At 46.4% G+C, this 20,025-nt stretch overlaps 1 protein-coding gene and 1 non-coding gene across 2 annotated transcripts; one reads left to right on the top strand and one right to left on the bottom strand.

The window, feature by feature from the left end:
- The first annotated feature begins 422 nt into the window (after nucleotides 1-422).
- Nucleotides 423-530, top strand: LOC112308977 (U6 spliceosomal RNA). The gene has a single exon (XR_002975186.2). It is a non-coding gene; the product is annotated as a U6 spliceosomal RNA (small nuclear RNA).
- A 2,174-nt stretch (nucleotides 531-2,704) lies between these two features.
- On the bottom strand, nucleotides 2,705-19,741 carry TRIM16 (tripartite motif containing 16). The gene is made up of 6 exons (XM_024564867.3): nucleotides 19,143-19,741; nucleotides 13,587-13,682; nucleotides 10,019-10,252; nucleotides 7,913-8,078; nucleotides 7,366-7,461; nucleotides 2,705-3,633 (listed from the first exon to the last, which is right to left on the bottom strand). The coding sequence occupies exons 1-6, from the start codon at nucleotides 19,623-19,625 to the stop codon at nucleotides 3,050-3,052; spliced, it is 1,659 nt and encodes a 552-aa protein (XP_024420635.2). The 5' UTR covers nucleotides 19,626-19,741; the 3' UTR covers nucleotides 2,705-3,049.
- Between the last annotated feature and the right edge of the window lie 284 nt (nucleotides 19,742-20,025).

Raw genomic sequence — 20,025 nt, 5'->3', positions numbered from 1 at the left:
AGTATCCAAACATGTTATTCCAAATTCTAAAGCCCTTTCTACTTCTCATTAATCTTTAAAAAACAATCTAAGCTTTTGAGAGGATACCTAAGGACCTCAGCAAAACTTCAGCATAGGAACATAGTAGCCAGGGATGGACTTGAAGAGAGAAACAGGACCCAGAACCTCTGCTATGTCTGACCAGCTCAATATGCTCTTAGACGTTCTTATTTGTACTTAGGGAGCTGCCAGGGATAGTGAGGGCCTCTGTGTGCCAGTCATCTGGTTTATTTTTCATAAAGGCCCTAAAAATCATGCCACAGTAACTTAAATAGCTTTTTATGGGTTCTGGCTATACCTTTATCATTGATGAACACATGATGTGTTGGTTAAGGGTGCAAAAGTGGCCACTGATGTTCTGTGACTAAGAAAAGGACCAGGCTGTGCTTGCTTCAGACGTACATATACTGAAATCGAAATGATACAGAGAAGACTCGCATGGCCCCTGCACAAAAAGTGACACAGAAATTCATGAAGTACTCTGTGATTTTGACACAGATAAAAGTATGGTGATTACCACAGAGAAAGGGGGTGGGGAAGGTAGGAGAATGTAAAGGAGATATTGATGGAAGGAGACGTGGCTTTGGTTGGGAACACACGATGCAATATACAGATAATGTACTATAGAATTATACACCTAAAACCTATATAATTTTGTAAACCAGTGTCACCCCAGTAAGTTCAATAAAAATTAAAAAATTTAAGAAAAGGGCCAACCTTTAGGGATGGATGACTCTGAGAGACATGTGGGGAGTCCAATGCTCCCATTTGATATGGGAAAACTGAGGCCTGGAATGCTTGAGATGGCCAAATACCACTGGTAGAATGCCCAAGCTGAAAGCCACAATGATGGAAACTAGTGTGACAAATAATACATTTCAGTAGAAATAGGACTTGGTGGACTGGGGTGAAACTGGAAGTTCACTTCCTTGATGGGGCCCAAGAAACCCCAGAGTTACAATGGCCAGTTTGAGGAGCAGATTAAAACAGCATAAATGGAAGAAATGAGAAAGGACAGAGAAAAGAATAAGAGAAAGGATGGTAGAAGAGAAGATGGAGGAAAAAGAGTAATGTACAAGTAACAGCCACCTGCAGACTGCACTGTCAGACAGGGAAGCAAGGGAGCACACATAGCTGATCTTCATCTTCACCATTGCAAAGGCCCTCTTCTGGTCCAGTGGATGAGGGGAAAGAGGGGAGCCACCTCACTATCCGGTTCTACTGATGCAGAACTTACTGATTAATTAAACCCACAACCGGCTGACTGAGTGCTGCAAGATTCCATATTTGGCCCTCCCCTAAGCAATATATGTATCAACAAGATCAATATTTAAACAGATAAGTTTACCAATTCTGGAGGTGACTCTAGGCGAAGAAGGACAGCTAATATATTGGAAATAGAATCATGAAACAAAACTATCTCAGCAAACAGCAATAATGCAATGAAATTTAAAATTCAAGCAAAAAAAATTCAATAAAATTCAAATTTTAGAAAATCAGGTAAGAAGTTCAAATCCTACCCCACATATATCCTTACATACAAATAATGGCATGGGCCTCTGGCAACAAGTCAAGTGGTGCTAAAGTAATGTACTCTGGAGATAAGAATATCTGACTGGTCAAAGGTAAGACAAGTGTTAGAACAAAAGATACTCCTAGTGCTCTTACCACTTAGGAAACTTCAAGGGTTTCAGGAGCTCTGTGCCAGGAACTTGGGGGGCAGGAACCAAGGATGCATTCCTTATTATAAATCACAATATCACACCTGTGCTTTTTGGGTCTCACTCTTCCCTTTTCCAGGGGAACAGTGGCTTGGGTAAACAGATGTGCCTTGACACAAAACCAGAAGCTGTATTTCCTACAGGGGCTTCAGGCTATGTTCTCAGAAACTCATTTAAAGACAGTTTGTCATTTGCCTAAAGGCTCGCTGAATGCTCACCATAAACCTTATGAAGCACATCTGTGTAAAGGAGGATGAAATGACCAGGAGAGTGAAAGATCTGGAAAGTGGGAGATAAAGTGTGAAAACAAGAAAAGTAGGAAATACCATGTGAAAAACGTCCTGGGAGGATATGTTGTGAGGCCCACCCTTCAATACTCAAAGAACTGGCCTTTGAACTAGAAATCAGACAAACCCATCTACTCCAGGTGACCTCAGGAGAGAGGAATGAGACCCTTCCCAGAGTCCACAAGGATGAAGACTTGGGCTGCACTAGCACAGTTCTTACAACCGTTGCTGTCCCCAAAATGGAGGCGTGAGCTCTCTGCTGCTGCACAGCTGCATTGCCCGTCAGATGTGCGGGCTGCAGAGAGATTGGCAAACTCTGAGAGGACAGTTTAGGAAGCTCTACTTCCACGTGAATAGTGCAACATGTGGTTTACTCCCTTACACACAATCTAATGAGGAAGGCAGCATGGTACAGTGGTGAAAAGTTCAATGTCAAACCTCCGAGTTCAGAAGCTCAGCCCTCCAGGTTTGAACCCCAGCTCTGTCACTTACTCACCATGTGACGCCAGTGACCTTGAGCAAGTTAACTTTCTCCCTGGACCACAGTCCCCCATCTGCAAATTGGGGCTGATATGAACACCAGCCCATGGGACTGTATGAGGGTCAGGTGGGGAGATTCATAGGAAGCACTCAAAACAGTGTCTGGGACATAGGAAATGCGTCATAAAGTTAGCGATTTATTATGATCTTTTTGATCTCTCTGGATATTCCTGGTTAGCAGTTCTGAGCCCAATGTGTCGTTCACCAGAGCAGATAGGAGAATATCAAAGATGGGAGACTCAAGCATCACTCAAGGGGCCTACACCTGAATGACTACAAATATGGGGAACAGCACAGCATGGAGCAAAAGATAGAAGCCAGAGGCTTGTCCCCTTATTCACGGACCCCCAGGATTTCTAAAGTCAGCGCGACCCCTGGTAGAGTGTTCTGCACCAAGGTCACGCTCAGAAGGCAACTCGCTGCCTTCTGGTTAGCAAGAGTCTGGAATGTGGATCCCAGAGTCTAGGGAGCAGCATCCCCTGAGGTAGACGCTGGCTTCTCAGGCTCCTCTCCCAGATCCACAATCCGCACGGTGTCTTCTTTCTTGGAAAGCCAAAAGGCAGAGTAGACCGGCTCTGAAAACTTGCAGTCAAATGTGTGAATCAGAGTCATGGCATCAGGCTCCACACCGTAGAAGGAGAGGATCCCTCCCTGGAAGTTGACATAGATCCCCAGCCTCCGGAAGGGGCTGGCTTTGAGTGGGGTCTCTGTGTCACTGTGCCAGGCCGCGAACTCCTTCCCATTCCAGTGGAGGCTCCAGGAGAAGTTGTTTCCAGAAATGCAGCTGTTGCGCTCCTTCCCTTTCCGGTCAATGCCTTTGCAGGTCAGGCCAACGTATGTGCCTGCCCCAGAGATCTCGACCTCGAAATAGTACCTGTGCAGGTACAGGCTCTGTTGGGACAGCACCTGCCGCCAGTGCACGAACCTGCTGGGGAGGTCTGGGTAGGGATGCTCCCAGGGCGTAGTGTTGGTGACTTTGCGATTGTCCTCCTGCAGCCGGAGGTACCTGTGTGCCGTATCAGGGTCAAACGCGATGTCACATGCATCTGAGGAGATATGAGTCAGAGAGAGTAGGTCAAACCTGACCAGCCTCCAAAGTAGGAGAAAATATCCATCTCTCTGTTCTCTGTTTTCCCAGGTGGGTGAAAACCAGAAAACAGGGAACACAAATGTGATATTGTGAGTTATAATGAAAAATACGTACTTGGTCCCTAATCCCCTCCCCTTCCTGGCACAGAGCTCCTGAAACCCTTGTAATTTCCTAAGTGATAAGAACACTAGGAGTATCTTTGTTCTAATAATCTGTGGTCTTTGACCCTAGTTTCTGACACAGGGCTCCTAAAACCTTTGTAATTTCCTGGGTGATAGAAAGGTCTTTTGTTCTAATGAACAGACTCTGGGTGGGCTTCTGGATAGGCTGGTCACCAGAAAGACCAAACCCTGATTAGAATCTTGGGATTTTCAGCACCACTCCCTCACCCCTCCCCACTTCTCCAGAGAGGGGAGAGGGAAATGGAGTTAACTGATCATTCCTTCATGAAGAAACTCCATTAAAAAATCCCATTTGTAGGGCGTTCTAAGAGCTTCCAGGTGAGTAAACACATCCACCTTGGGAAGTGACGTACCCTAACTCCATGGGGACAAAATTTCCTGAGTTTGAGACCCTCTCAGACCTCGCCCTATGTATCCCTACATCTGGCTGTTCACCTGTGTCCTTATCATAACCTTTAATGAACCTGTAAATATAAGTGTATCCATGAGTTCTGTGAGCTGCTCTAACAAATTAATGCAACCTAGGATGGCATCATGAAAACCTCCGATTTGCAGTTGGGTTGGACAGAAGTTGTGGTGAATCTACTCCTTGTGACTGGCATCTGAAGTGTGGGGCAGTCTCCTGGGACCAAGGTCTTAACCTGCGAACTGTGGCAGAATTGAGTTAAATTGTGGGACACACAGCTGGTGCCATGGAGGATTGTTTGTTGGGGAAGCCCCCCACACATGCTGTAAGTGGTCCCAGACCCTTTTTTAATTAAATATTTTATTGTTATTCTATTAAGTTGTCCCAATCACCTCCTCCCTTTTTAACAAGTCATTTCACTTCCTTTCTTTCTGAAGCTCGAGTCATTTGGCATTTCCTGTATTGTTTGCTGAGCTGAATCAAAGAATAAAATATATTGATTCACTGTTTCATTCATTCAACAAGTACATGCTGACAATCAGGCACCATTCTACCCAGTGTTGGCAAGCGTTTGGGGGAACAGGCCTCCATGTGCTCATGTTTGATTCACTTAAAAAAATTGACCAATATTTAGCCAGGTGAACTCTGAATTCATCCATCCAGGACATCTTCTCTTCCCTGTCCTGGAAAATGGTAGCACCACCATGCACCCAGCTGCTCAAATCTCACTAAAGTTACATTTGACATTTCTTTTTCCCTCATCCTCACCCTTGCCTTGCCCCTCCTCACACACACAGGCAGCAGCAAGCCCTGTAGGTCCCACCACTTCTCTCTAGGGCACTGCTTCACCTCCCACCAAAGGCACACCTCCAATCTCACCCAGACTAGGGCAACAGGCTCCATGCTGGTTATGTTGCTCTCCCATGCTCCCCTCTTGTGCCTTCCCCATGATAGAGCCATGTTGCTTGTTTCAGGGTGTAGGTGAAGGTGAATCATGTTGCTCAGCTTACAGCTCTTTGATGGTGCCCCTTGCTCTTAGGATGAAGCAGTGACCCCTCACCCTGGCGTACATGGCCTGTGCTGATAGCCTTGTCTCCTGCCCTCTCCCTTTGATCACCACACTCTAGCACCCTGACTTCAGACCCACCCAACACTGAACCCACTTCAGGACTTCGGCAAAAACCATTCCCTCTGCAATGTTATAGTCACTCTAGCCTGAGCCTGGGTGGTTCTTATTGGTCCTTGGAGGCTGCGGCTAAGAGCCCATGTCCTCAGAGCGACTCCCTGATCTGAGTCACTCCCATCACTGACTCCAGAGCACCCTGGCTTTTTAAACCATCACAATGAGTAATGAACTATTTGTGTGTTCATTTCATTCTTGTCCTTCTTCTTATTTGGAAGATGCACACTTTATGTGGGGCTCTATCATGGGGTTCCAGCTCAGAGAAGATGCACAAAATATCCTTGCCAAATGAATTAGCATATTAAAGGCTGTTTTAAAATCCATTAATTAAAAAAAATAACTTAGTTCACCCAGGATCTTTCCAAATTCTTTTGTTAAGAGAAATTCTTAGCAGTCAATGAGACCACACCCTGGAAGAAAACAAGGACACAGCAGTCTAAGAAGTTAAAAGGGGAAGTGAGTATAAATGGAGAACCACCAGCAGCTGCCACTAAAATTGGCCCCAACAGTGCTCGCACCCACCACCAGCTCCTGTGGCAATCCTTAGCATCAGATATTGAGCAATAATATTCCTTTCAACTCAGGAGACCCAGGACTCCCAGGAGGGCAGGTGATTCCATGTTTTCAAACAATAAAACCAGAATGTGTCTGGAACATTCGGTTTGTCCCAGAAAGCAATGATGCTTTTAGGGATGTCAAGGGCAGAATGTCAATGTTTAAAGGAGAAATAAGCCAGTGTACAAGCAGCTCAGATGGTCAAGTTGGCAATTTGAGCCCCAGAACTTTGAAAAGGGAAACAATCTGAAATCTATAAAAGGGTAAAAATTCAGAACAATACTCAAGCAGAAAAAGTGAATACTGTATGTACAAAAAGATATTTGTCATTCAAAAGAGAATAGATTATAATAGGATATCATGTCATTTTTATTTGAATGTTAAGAATAAAGTGTGTTTGGCTTCTTGTACTAATTATATGCTTGTGATATATAGATGTTCTTCTGTCAGGAAGAGGGGAAGAATAAATAATGGAAACTGTGGAAACCAAGAGGTTCTGGGAAAGTCCGGGCTGTGGCAGGAAGAGCAGATCAGCATCAGAACCTGAGGCTGCGTGGAATAACTGGAGGAAAGGGGGCCTCAGGGTTCGTCAGTCACTGGTCACCTCCAGAAACAATTAGAAGCATTGTTCAATGGATGTCCCAAAAAGATGAATTAGCCAAATGTCATAAAAAATGAGTCTTGACGGTACAGATGCAGTCCTTCCTCTACTAGCAGATGAACTCTCCCTGCTTGTTAACCATAGTGAAGTATTGATTGGAAATACAGTGTTTTTAATTATGCTAACAGACCAGCTCAATACCATATAATGACAGGATGATGGGCTATGCAATTCTGGCCAAGCCAGACCTAATAGGGAACCATTTGGTAACTGGCCAGGCTCTACAAAAGTGCCAAGGTCATAGAAGACAAAGAAGGATTCAGGGACTATGCCCAGATTGGGGGACAGTAAGGAGGCAGGGAAATATCTGTGACCCTGGAACGGACTTTAGGCCAAAAAAAAGGACATTGGTTGGAACACTGGGTGAAATTTTGTAGATTAGTTAATAGCACTGTAGCAACAACATGTATTTCTTGGTTTTGTTCAATGTACCTTAATTATGTAAAGTGTTAACATTTAGAGAAGTTGGATGAAAAGTATGTAGGAATTCTTTGTCCTATTTTTGCAATGTGTTTGTAAGATTGAAATTGTTTCAAATGAAAAGTTAAACATTTTTGTAATTAAATTTTTTTAAATGTACCATGTAGGGATAGACCAAGATTGCAAGAACCTGAACCTTATGTGAGAGATGGTATTCTTGCTTCAGCAAAGCATTACACCGACATCAGTAACTAAGGAAGAGAGAGCTGTTCACAACTTACATTGGAGGAACTGTTGCCTGGTGCTGGGCTCAGGTTTTGAGGTCCAATACTTGCGCTCAACAACAGCTGACACTTGAGTTCTGATGTCATACTCCTCTAGAAAATCAGAGAGGTGTGAATGCATACCTTCCCAGGTGGTCAGGAGAATGTAAGAAGTAGGTCTTCCCAGCCACTCTTCCCTGGGTCTCCTGGAGGAAGGTGGGGCTGGAACCTAGTCACATCTCAGGGAACCATGCTCACTGGGCTGCATTTCTCTCATGGATAAAGCAAAATAGGCTGAAAAAGATCCCAGACTTCACTTAAAAGTATGAGCATTAGCAATCTGAGAAGCCGAACATAGAAATGCCAGCCAATTGCAAGACGTGACTAATTCACCCTACCTGGGTCTCCATCATAAAATGAAATCCAGATGTGCCCATTAGTAACATAGTCTAGCCGGAGGATGGCTTTGAAAATGTGACATGCCCCTGATTTCGCCCTCCTCTCCTGGCTCTTTCTCTCACTTTCCCTGCCGACCACTTGGAGAGGCACACAGGAGGCTTCTCACCTTCCCTTGCGAACTCCTCCAGCTTGATCCTGTAGTTGTGCAGCAACTGCACCAAGTGCACAGTGGAGTCCATGATGACCTTGCGGATGCCAGAGAGCTTGTCCTTGAGTCCAATGTAAACACTAGGGAAGGCACTGTCCTCAGTGTTCTTAAACTTGCAGTACTCCTGTGGGGAAGGGAACATGGCAGCACCCGCCCTGGTCTCCGTATCTCCTAAACTGGGCTGCCCTCTTCACCCACTCTCTGCAGGTGTAAAATGGGTTGGTGGTAATGTGTACTTCCCAAAGAAACTATGTCATGTGTCCAGCTCTGGGTCTAACATCATAGAAAACATTTATTTTTTTAAACTGGGAAAGTAGGTTTTTAAAAATCAAGAGACACTAGATGTCCATGAACAGCTCCAACACACAGCCCAGACTGGACAAAAAAAAAAAAAAAAAAAGCCATTCTGTGCCAATTGCCCAAATGGAGGTAACATTCTTCAGGACTTTTTAAAAAAATAATTTAAACACAAGTCCTCAAACAGGAGCACTTGCTGCCTTTTCCTTGTCAATTCAGCCTCACACACAGCTCTCTCCAATTCTTCTACTGTGACTTAGAGTTTGAAATGTGTTTCCATATAGATAATCACAGTAAGCCAACTGTGCTTCAAAGCAATGTGATGACCAGGAAAGGTTGCTTTCAGATGTAACACATTATTATCAAAACTCAAATGCAACTGAAGCACTGAAGACCAGACTGGATACATATAAAACTTAGTGATGAAAACAGTGGTACCAAGATGGTGAGATAGATCAGCAGAGGGGAGAAAAAGTCCAAACCAGATTGTTGGGAGAGATAGAGGTAAACATTTTAAAACTCTATATAGATTTTGTACTATACATGATAAAAGCACTTTAAATCAGCGGGGGGAAGGAGAGGTTATCCAATACATGTCGTTTCAACTGGCTAACAATTGCGGGGAAAGGAAGTTATCTTTAACTGAAATAAGTAAGTTAACTTACTAAAATAGATTTGGTACATATTAAAGTTTTTATGTTAAAGGTATACAAGGAAAATAAAAATGAAGAAAAATTATTTATATACTCTGGGGGAACTCATGACATGGAAAGCCAAATTTTATTAATATTTTCTTCACGTTTTGATACTGAAAAGCAAGGAACTGGTAGAAAGCCATCCCATCAGTATTTTTGTGTCTGCTTCTCTCTCTCTCCCTCATTAAAACTGTGGTGGGAGGGTACATGATTGTCTTCCTTCATACCCTTCTGGTTTTTCCACAATAAACATTTATGTCTGTTGTAACTGGAAGAAATTTTTTTCAAAAATGCAATCAATAAAAATTATCTGTATTTAGGAATATTAGGCCTGAAGGAACTAATTACTTACTCTGACCTGACTGTTTGATAAGTGAGAAATTTAAGACTTAGAGAAGTTTAGTGACTTGCTAAAAACTACGCAGCTATATAGAGACAGATCCAAGATGACAGGATTAGTGCCCAAGTCAGTGTCCTTCCCTATATGTGCTCGAGTCCACCCCAATAGCATGTGCCTTAGTGCATCATGGTACCTTGCAATGAGAAGTCCTGTCTCCTCTGCCTGGCCTTGCTCACTCAGCCCAGCACATGGGACAGGTGTCCAGTTTCACCCTGCCAGGCCAGCCTCCTTCCCACTGTGAGAGTGGTTTCCAAAGCACACTGATCTGAGCCTACCCTTCCCCCATCTGAAGTCCTCCTCTGGCTTCTGTGACTTCCTGATGAAGAGCAAACTTCTCCCACAGCCAGAAGGTGGCCTGTCCTGGCCAGCCCCATCTCCCATCACTTGGGAAAGCACCCAGTTCCTCCAATCAGTTGTGCTCTCTCAAACCTCTCCTGGAGCATACTTCTCTTTGAGTATTACTCATCTGCCCTGAGCTGGTTCCAGCTTGCCGCTCTGGGAAGGCTTCCCTACCCTTCCGGTACTCCTGCCTTCTGCTGAATCAATACCTGCTCCCTCTGTCCCCAAGGCCCCCTATGCACCCCATCTATCAAAGAGCAGTTCCACTCCTGCATCTGCCAGTTAGTTCCCTGCCCTTAGTTTTGTAACTCCACCCTGCCCCGAAACCTGTACCTCCAGGAACAGGACAGTGTTGCTGATGCCTGCAATCCTCCCCAGCTCCTGCTGGCTCTTCTCCATCTCCGCACTCCTGTGCTCCAGGTGGGCCTTGATGCCATTGGCCTGGCTCAGGGCGGCTTGTTCCTTCTCCTCCAAGAAGAGCATCACGTCAGCCTGGGCTTTCCTCACGGCAGCAAGGAGTTCCCCAAACTGCTCCTCAGCCACCATCTTCACCTCTGACACTGACACCTGGAGGGCCAGGGTGGGTGGGGACCAGGGGGGCACATCGAAGAACCTGTTAGCAAGGTGTCCAACTTCATCAAAACTCAACACACAGAAATGTAAACTTGATAAACGTGTAAATTAAGGAGCAATTTTCTACTGCAAAAGGAAGATTTTATTCTCATCTGAATCCTGGGTTCCTAGAAAAAATATTGACTCCCCAGCATGCAAGTACTTATTTATCCATCTTTTTTTTTAAGATTTTATTTATTTATTTTTAGAGAGATGAGAAGGGAGGGAGAAAGAGAGAGAGATAAAGATCAATGATGAGAAACATGGATTGATTGCTTCCCCCACACCCTCAACTGAGAATCTGGCCCACAATCCAGGCATATGCCCTGACTGGGAATCAAACCAACAACTTTTCAGTTTGTAAACTGATGCTCAATCCACTGAGTCACATCAGCCAGGGCTATTTACCCATCTTTAACTTAGTCTCCCATCCACTGGATGAGAGAATGAATTGTGTGTGTCTGAGACCCCTTCCAGTTCTGACAGCTGGGCTGCTATTCACAGTTCTCAAACCAAGTTTTCTACTAGGGCAATTCAAGTATTCAGTGTACTTGATACTTATATTTATTGTGGTCAATTAATAATTTGGGTTCCTTATACAATTCATAGCATGAATTAGCTTCCTTAGCATGTCATTATGTCTGGTTAAACTGCCCATTGAGGCCATCAGAGCCAAAAGCACATGTAAGTTTGTGGAGTCCTACTAGGCACGAAATGTTCAGAGTGTGTGGGGGTGACCACAGCACCCACACATTGCAGGATGGGCACACCTGGGCAGAATGGAATGCTCCAGTCAAATAAAATATAAAACAACTCAATGTGAAAAACATTAAGGATTTACATGATGGCACTCATGCACGTGGGACCCTATGCTTTCATGGGGCGAATGTGTTCAGCCAGTAGCATATTTACAGTATCAATCCAAGTTTTACATGATTTCCTCTTCTCTTTGGTAGTTCTTAAGTACTGGTGCTGACAGTTCTTAGAGTGAAAATTTCTTTTTTACTGTAATTAAGAGTTCTTGAAATATAGTAAAAATATTACATTCTTACAAATAATTAGTGCTGTGCTCTTAGCCCTACAATGGGTCCAAAAGGGTTGTCATTTAGAAATCAGTTAGTCTGGATGGTGAATGCCAGGTGGTCTAGAGGGTGAGTCCCAGGAGGTCTGGGACATTCAGTGGTCTGGATAACAGATGTCATGGGGATGCCAGGTGGCCTGGACATGCAAGTCCTTCAGGGGGTGGTCAGAGGGTTATGTGGAGGCCTGGTGTGTGTCCAGATATGTGTCCAGGCATTGACACAGGACTGGAAAGTTCAAAAAAATTTAAGCTACCGGGATATTTAAGATAAGAATAGAGTATTTCCTCATGCCTCAGCTTTCAAAATGTCAATAATTTTAGCAGCTTGTTGAAAGTGACTTCATTTTATGTATTCCCTATCTTTAACAAACATTTATTTGGAATCAAAAAGAACTGCAGCTCAGAGAGAACAGATTCAGGCAGAAACCCAAATAGTGTCCCAAGTACAGGATGAGGGCAAGGGGTCTGTATGAGGAAAGGAAGGGAATAATTACATGAATAAAAGAAAAAGAAATTTCTGTTGGTACTAACAAGCTGAGTTACTCTTTAGCTGTACATGGCGGGTTTCTGACTCAGTCTCAGAAAGAGAGTCCGTAACCATCAGTCCTTGTGGAAGGAGGTTTGCTGTCCTGGTAGCTTTGCAAACACTGGTTTGTAAGACAGTGCTGGTTTGGCCAGGGGTGTTGTGGGAAAGGAGCGGAATCCACTTACTCCCTCTACTGATGACATGTATGTTCCTCAGAGAAGCATGATGCCACGAAGTTCAGAGACTAAAGACAAACCTCAGGGTCCCAATCCCTCTGCTCCCCACCCCGCCCCAAGGCCCTCCTGAGGGAGAGGGGTAGACAGGTGGCCTTCTGCTGCTATGAGGAGCCACTCATTCCTCAGACTTCCCAGGGAGAAACACTTCTTCCTTGCATGTAAATGGGATGTATGAAGGGTATAATTTATTGCTCAAATGATGACAAATAGATACTAAGGGAAGGAGGGGCCACAAACATACTCAAGTACCAACCATAATGGTTTAAAGAGGATGGTACACAAGTCTGTCGATGCACTGAGTCACTCTCAGGTAGAGGGTGCAACAATCCCAGGCTCACGGACAAGTCTCATCACCTCCCTCTGTCTTCGTGTCCCTTGTACACATGTCCCTTGACTGCAGGTGGCAGTGTGATAACTACCTCCCGCAGTCACCATGCAATTATGAACAGAGCTGCATAGAGATCAAAGTGTCTGAAAATGAAAGAACTGGCAAAAGGCAAGGTGCTCTGTGTGATTCACTGGATTATGTTGAGCCTGGAAATCAACAATCTCTGAAGGTTTATAAGGCTTTAAATGGGTAATTATTTTTCTTATTTTCATAAGATTATGTGAGTAAGAAAGAGGTATTTACCCTTCAGTAGCTAGTTAGTAGTAAACACTAACTAAAGAAGGAGTAAATTAAGTTGAAATGAATACATGCATTACGTATGGGTAGGTGGGTAGATGGATGGATGGATGGACAGACAGGATAGAAACATTCCTGATATGCAAAGAATGATGCTGCTGACTGATTCACTGCCATGGGGTAGGTGTATGGCATTCTCTGCTGAGTGGTGGTTGTTGGTTTGCTACTAATGAGGAGCACTGTGGGACTGTTGGGGTCTACTTAGAGTTTATGTAGAAAGTGGTCATAAAACTGGAGAGACTAAAACTAGGTAGTCAGGCACACCATTGACCTTGACAGTATCATCCTCGAATCCAGCAGTCCTCAACTGTCTCTCCTGGCTGCCAGGACATACGACTGGTGACATCCACATGCAGATGGACAACCCAAGATTGTGTATAATTCTGGGAGCTCTATCTTAACCCCCTCATTCCCCTGCACCCTTTCTCCTGGTCAAGAAAGCACACACAAATGTAAAAATAAGAATGTTGTTATTATAGGACTAGTCTGCTTCTATTCTATAGTATGAAAAAGTAACTCACTTGCCAATTTTGAACCTTAACCTAATCTCATAGCAAATCCCATCAGGAAGTTTAGGCTACCCAGTGGTGTAGCCAACTCTATCTGTGCCTGTAATTCTCATTTGCCAAGGGGCCCCAAGTAGCCCGTGGACATGGAGGCTGGGCCTGCAGCCCTATGTCTAAAAACCTTGCTGGGCGACACTGAGCCTGCAGCAGGCCCAGGTGCACTGAAGCCTGACAGGTGACCCAGACCAGTCTTACCAAAACGGATTTATGGTTGGCTTGGAGCCTGGCAATGGCATTTTCATTCAACTTGAGTTTCCGCTCCAGGTCCAACTGGGTGCCCCGAAGCTCAGCCTAAGAAAAGAAAAGAACAGTGTTAAGAGGAGGAGTCCACTGCTCACAGGAGCAACAGCACGTTCCACTTACTTCCATGGGAAAGAGAGTTTGACCTCAGAAGCTGCTCTCAGAAGCAGCCAAGAACACCCTAAAGGGAGGTGCAAAGGGTCACCTGTGTGCCTGCACCTCCTGGGGTTGCACTCAGCATGAATATGGGGAGCACATACACTGTGCTGTGCTTGTCACCATTTTTAGCATTCATATGCATTACCTCATATCGTCCTGACCACACCCATGTTAGGTAAAGGTCATTATCTCCATTTTACAGATGATACAATGAAGTCACCTAATCCAAGGTCACACACATTCAACAGTGGAGTTGAGCCCAGGCCTTCTGGCCCAGAATCAGCTAAGAAGGAACATGGGCTTGGAGCTGATGGTGGGAATCCCAGGTTTTCTACTTAGCTGCTGAGACTTCAGAAAAATCTACTTACCTCCTCCACCCAGACCTTCCTTTCTTCACCCGTGCAATGGGGACAACCAAAGTGCCTCATTCACAGGGTAACTGTGTTAACGGGAACTTCACTGCTGCACGGGAAGTACTGCATTGATGTCAGTGAGCCATCATTGCCATCACTGTGTCCTTGTCCTTACTCTTACTGGCTGCCTTCCAGCTCACGTTCCTGTCCACCCTGGGGGCAGCGGAGCGAACCAGCCAAGGCGAGCACCCACTCTGACCCCATGGCTCCGCTTCACTCTCGATTCCTGGGACTCCCTAAGCACTTTCTATCAAAAAGTGTCCTGAGACATGAAACTTAAGCCTTTGAAAATTTCAGAGGCCATGTCACACTTTCCTCCCTCCACAGAGACATGAGACAGCAAAAAAGAAAAAGAATGGCTCTAATGGCTTTTAATAGGTTATGTCTGCATTCGTAGCTGTGAGTCATTATGCCCTAATGGAACTCAGAGGCTATAAATGAGTGTCCCTCCTTTCTCCCACTGAAACTGAAACCCAGGGAATTCCGGACCTCCCAGGGAGGGCAGCCTTGGCAGGCAGGGACTTGCCTCACAAGCACACTCACAGAAGGCAGGTAATGTTGGCACAGGCTCTGGGGCACTGACTAGAGCTGAGGGAACCCCAGTGGCCTCCCAGTCCTGTCACTTGAAACCTGCTGCCCAGAGTGAGGAGGGGGAGTGGGGAGGAGGGGTTCAGCCCCATTTGAGGGTAAATGGGGCTGAACCTTTTAGATCAGGAGGGACTCCTGATCTAAAAGGCTTACACAGTGATCTGCCCCAGAGGAGGTGGAAGAAAACACAAACTGCTTGTTTAAAGGTGGAGGCAGCCCCAGCAGCACACCCCAGCCACAGGCACAGATGTGACAATGTGGTGACACAGTCAGCCCCCGCAGGATCCTGAACCACAGGGGGACACCCAGAGAGTCTCCAGTGAGGGACTTCTCTCCACGCTCTGCAAACCACCAAAAGGAGGAGGTGGCTCCTAAGTGTCTAATGGAGACTTCTCTGAGGGAGTCAACCCAGAGGAAGTCGCTCCTGCTTCCCACAAAAGGTGGGGCCACTTTGGGAAACCAGTATCTCCAGTTATTCCTCCTCCTAGGAAATGATAGGGTGGCTCTGACCCTGGCTTCAGGCTTTCCCAAGGTGCCAGCCATGTACATCTCAGGCCAGGGGGCAAGCAGGGCAGTGGTGTCAAAGAGCATAGACGGCCCCTTGCCGATGGGCACAGGGAGTCCTGCTGACTTCAGCGGGGAGTGTCGAACGTGCGAAAGGCTCCCTATTTGGGGCCAGAAGACCTGCCATCTCTGGCTGTACAATCTTTATCAAATCATTTGGCGTCTTCTCTGGTGTAGAGCTACAAGAATAGTCAACAGAATTGTCCCTACTTCTATCTACAGGGCAAAGGTGGCAACCCACAGCATGGTGGCCAGGAACCAGGCTAGAGATGAACATAGGAAGAGCATAGGGCATGAAATAAGAGAAGAAAATTCCAGATGGTGTTAGTTCCTTTATATTCCAACCATGAGATGTTGGTCCTTCTCGAGTGTTTGCCTTTGGTTTACATCTGACTTCTTTGCTCAGTCAGTTGGTCAAAACCTACTACGTGCCAGTCCAGTAAAATAAGACATCCTCTCTGATCTCAAAAAACATACAGCCTGGTAGAATGTTTAAGAAAAAACAAATTACATAACACTGAGTCCAAGGCCATTCTCAAAATTTCTAGAAGAAATTCTTTTCTTCAGTGACCTTGAATCACCTACCTTCTGGATACCAGCAAACAGGCTGCAACCAATGCTGGCTGACTGCTCGCCTGAGATGCACAAATACCCGTGGCTCCCAGGAACTTGGTTCCTGTTCTATAGGAACTCTGTCTGTGGGCAGCACTCAGCTCTGAAATTTCTGGAACCAATGCTGATGTTGACTGCAATGGCCTGTCACTAATGAACTTCAGGATCAGAGACAGGGCCCGGATTAGTCTCCCTCCTCCACAAATCCTGCCCTGACCTCACCCCTCACCACAACTGCACCTGCCTTTGACCTGTGGCAGTGTGTTACTCCAGCCCTTTGGTGTTCCAGGAGCCATGGAATGTGCCTTGGCTTCCTGATTGGAGTCCACACTCCCTGAGATAGACACTGTAGCCTCACACTTAGCCCATAGGAAGCACTCCATAATGTTTGATAAACTTGAGAAAAACAAGAGTCATGTGCATTTCACAGGTCAGAACAAAGGGGAAGGCAATCTGAAGGAGCACCAGTTTTACAACATGTGCATGCACATGGGCATGTTTCCATAGCAGCAGCCAGCCTGAGATTCAGAGGAGGCAAGAAGAGTCAAGACCAGCTGCTCTTAGAAGGGAAGGGGGCTTGGGAAGCGGGCTTGGAGCAAAGGGACATGCTGAGTTCCCCATTGGGAAGGGTCCAACAGAATAGAAAAAATAATCAAAGAACTCCCAAAACTCAGAGTTTTTGCCCCCAACATAGCTGGAGACCATGGGAGTTCCAGAAAAGGCTCACTTGGCTAATTGAAAAATAAGTTGCTCTGCGGACCTTATGCAGGATCTCGGCCGCTTGGTGTCCTCATGGCTGACCCTCCCACTTGCAGTTTTCTAGGTACAACGTGCCTGCCTGAGTAATTAGCCCTTAACACGATCCAAAGTGACCTTCATCAAGTAATGCCAGCAGGCCTGGGCCAGCTGAAGGGAACACTGGACTTCTAGAGCCTTCATTATGTCTAACAAAACTTTCAAAATGACCCTGGTAGCAGCTGTAGCCTCGTCAGGGCACTGAGTCTGCTGGGCTAGTCCTCTTGGGCTCCTGGCAAGAAATATCTTGGCTCCTAAGGTTTGGCAGAGCCACCTAGAGTGTGACTGCCGCTTACAGGGTAAACTGAACATCTGAGCTGAAAACAAGGACCCAGGGTGGAAAGGGCAAGAATGCTCTTAGGCAGACCAGAAAGCAGAGGTTGTGAACTGAGGCCATCTCCAAAACTCTGGGGTCTGGGGCTATCACACTGTATTTATAACCATGATTGCTTTTCAGCACTAAAAACTACCCTGGAACCCTTACCCAGGTGTCCTGATTTTACCTTATCAGTTCTCTCTGAGGACGTCTGAATTTGGGGTTCCACACATGCTGTGCACAAGTCTTCCTGCCCAGAATCACAATGACCCTAAGCCTCTGTAACACGTCTGTTTATGCTGTGTTTGAAATTCATATTGTGTCTATGCTGCTACAGGCATAGAACAACATGTCTTAAAGAAAACAGGAGACAGTGTAGAAGACGGTGATTGCCTCCAGTGAGGGAGGATGGGAGATCCAGGATGGGAGGGAGACCTTTTTCTGATATAATGTATTGCAATATTTGGGGCAGATTGTTTTCCAACAAGAAGATGCATCCCTTTTCCAGTTAAGTATAATGAAATTCAGATATCCAAAGGAAAAAGCAGTACACTTTGCCTTAATATTTCTACCATACATTTGGTAGATTTTTTGTGCCAAAAATAAAAAAAAAGTAAAGTTTTAACATTGTTATCTTGGGGTCCTTCCCTTGTGCCCCCCAGTAGGTGGCTTCCCTGAAGCCCTTCATTCCTCTCTGCATGACTCCTGTGTATGAGTTTGGACAAATGTGGTGGAGATAAAAGATCACAACCTCATGGAGTTATCTGGGGACCGGATGAGAAAAACCATGGGAAGCATTTAGCATATTGCAATGCTCAATGAAGACTAATTTTCTTAATCATTAAGAACTTTTTCCTTTGATCTACCTGCTTGTTAATGCAGAGCCTCTTCACAGTTAACAGAAGTAGGGAAAAGAGGGATATTCCCTGACACTGGAAACCCTAGAAGTAGTTAGCAAGTGGCTTCCAGAGTTGGAAACAATGACTCACTGGCATCTGGACTACACAGCTTTCCAAAATAATTCCCAATAGCATGGGATAAAATCTGTGCCTAAGGAGGAGCGTGGGGGCGGGGCCCTGGCAAGCCAACTACCCTTCCCAGAAGCCTCTTCCCTTTGCTGCCCAGGAAGCCTGGGCCAAGGGTGAGACTGCCCCATGTGCAATGCAAACAGACCTGCCAAGAGTGTGACTCTAAGGAATGTGGGACAACAGTCACCTGCACTTTCCCAATGAGAATAAAACAAGTGCTCTAGGAAAGTTAAAGTATGAGAAACAAAGCATATAAAGCTGCTAAACTCATTCCCAAGAACTCTGGGTTCTCAACTGTAGGGCTAGTTCTTCTAGAAACAACTTCCCTATCTGATGGGAATAATATTGCAGGCTATGCACATACTGTTTTGGGGTTTGGGTTTTTTTTTTTTTTAGTCTCTCCTGATACCACTATCTGATAAAGAACTTTTATTTTCCCCAGGGTTTACCGACCTTGACATTGTACCTGGAGGTAGGTTTCCAATACTTTGTAATCTTAGTCCTTTCAAGCTCTTGGATTTCACCCCAAAATCCAAGGGGGTACTTTCTAGTGGTCTCTTGTTTGGGGTAGAGGGAAGAAAAGAAATTAGGGGGAAGGTCTGATTCTTTTTCCTTGAATTTCTGCCAAGGTTTACACTTCATTAATTGCCACACAGATCCAGGCAGAGGGAAGTTTCACTGCCCTCAGCCGGTCCCGGATTCTGCCCCCACCCCCCATGCCTGACCTCCCAACAATCACCGAAAGCTGCATGAGAAATAATAGGAAACTATCCGCAGGAGGAGAGACAGGCACAACTGGAGATGGCGCAGCGGCAGTGGCCGAGATGGGGCAGAGTGACCTACTTCAGGCTTCCAAGCCAAATGAACTGGATATTTACGCTGGAAGAAGAGCCGGGTACCAGGGTAAAGTTCTCTTCAGGTGAACTCGGAGCACAGAAGAGCAGGCAGGAGCCCTGGGGCTGCAGCAGTGGCTCAGCCTCTCCCTGGGCACACCGCCTCCACACCTCCCTCTCCCAGAGGGTTCCCCAGCACTCACCTCCTTGTCCCTACGGGCGACATCCAGGGAGACTGAGGCGTGGCCCTTGTGCTCGCCCTGGCCACACTCCTGGCAGATACACTGGCGGTCCGCGCAGCAGAAGGCGACGGGAGGGCTGTGGTGGGCCGGGCAGGTGCGCAGGTCACGGTCCTTCACAGGGTCCGCCAGCTGGTGGCTGTGCAGTTTGCTGTTCTCCTGGTGTGGCCGTAGGTGCTCCTCACAGTAATTCACCATGCAAGTCAGGCAGGACTTCACGGCCCTCACCCTGTTGGCCCCGAGGCAGAAGTCACACAGGATCTCCTCCTCCCCCTCGCCTCCAGAGCCAGGGCCCTGACCCCCAGGCTCCTCCGGGGGGCTTTCCAGGGAGCCCCGGTCTTCGGCTTCTGCTGGGCTGTCTGATCCAAAGTCTGGGCTGAGAGTGACCAGAGTGTGAGCGGGGACCCCGGGCAGTAGCCCTGGAGCCATTAGGTCTAGCTCGGCCATCTGGAAGCCTCTGCCAGCTCAGCCGTCCTTCCTCTGCTCCACCGCCCGGCCGGACCTGCGCAGCCCAAGCCCGCTGGGAGAACCACGCCCAGAGGACTGCAGCTGCCGCAGGACTTCACTGCTTCCTCCCTCCCGGAGGCAGCTCCGTTAGTCATCACTCCGCCCAGCTCTTGGACAGGGGCCAGCTTCGGTGACAACAGGCAGCGAGATTACTCCTGCTGAGACGTGTCCCAGCAGGCTCAGGCCTTTCCTCAGGTCGGGTCTGAAACTCAATTCCTATGTGAGTCACTTGTCCCCCATAGGCTTAGTCGAAGACCATGTGTGTCTGTGGCTGGCTGCTCTGGGAAGGACTTGAGATCCCTGAGCTCAGCTGTAAAAAGGCTTCACATGGCTTGACAGG

This window comes from Desmodus rotundus, chromosome 9 (genome assembly GCF_022682495.2).
Source record: "Desmodus rotundus isolate HL8 chromosome 9, HLdesRot8A.1, whole genome shotgun sequence".
Lineage (NCBI taxonomy): Eukaryota > Metazoa > Chordata > Mammalia > Chiroptera > Phyllostomidae > Desmodus > Desmodus rotundus.
This window is presented reverse-complemented; position numbering and strand designations above follow the sequence as displayed.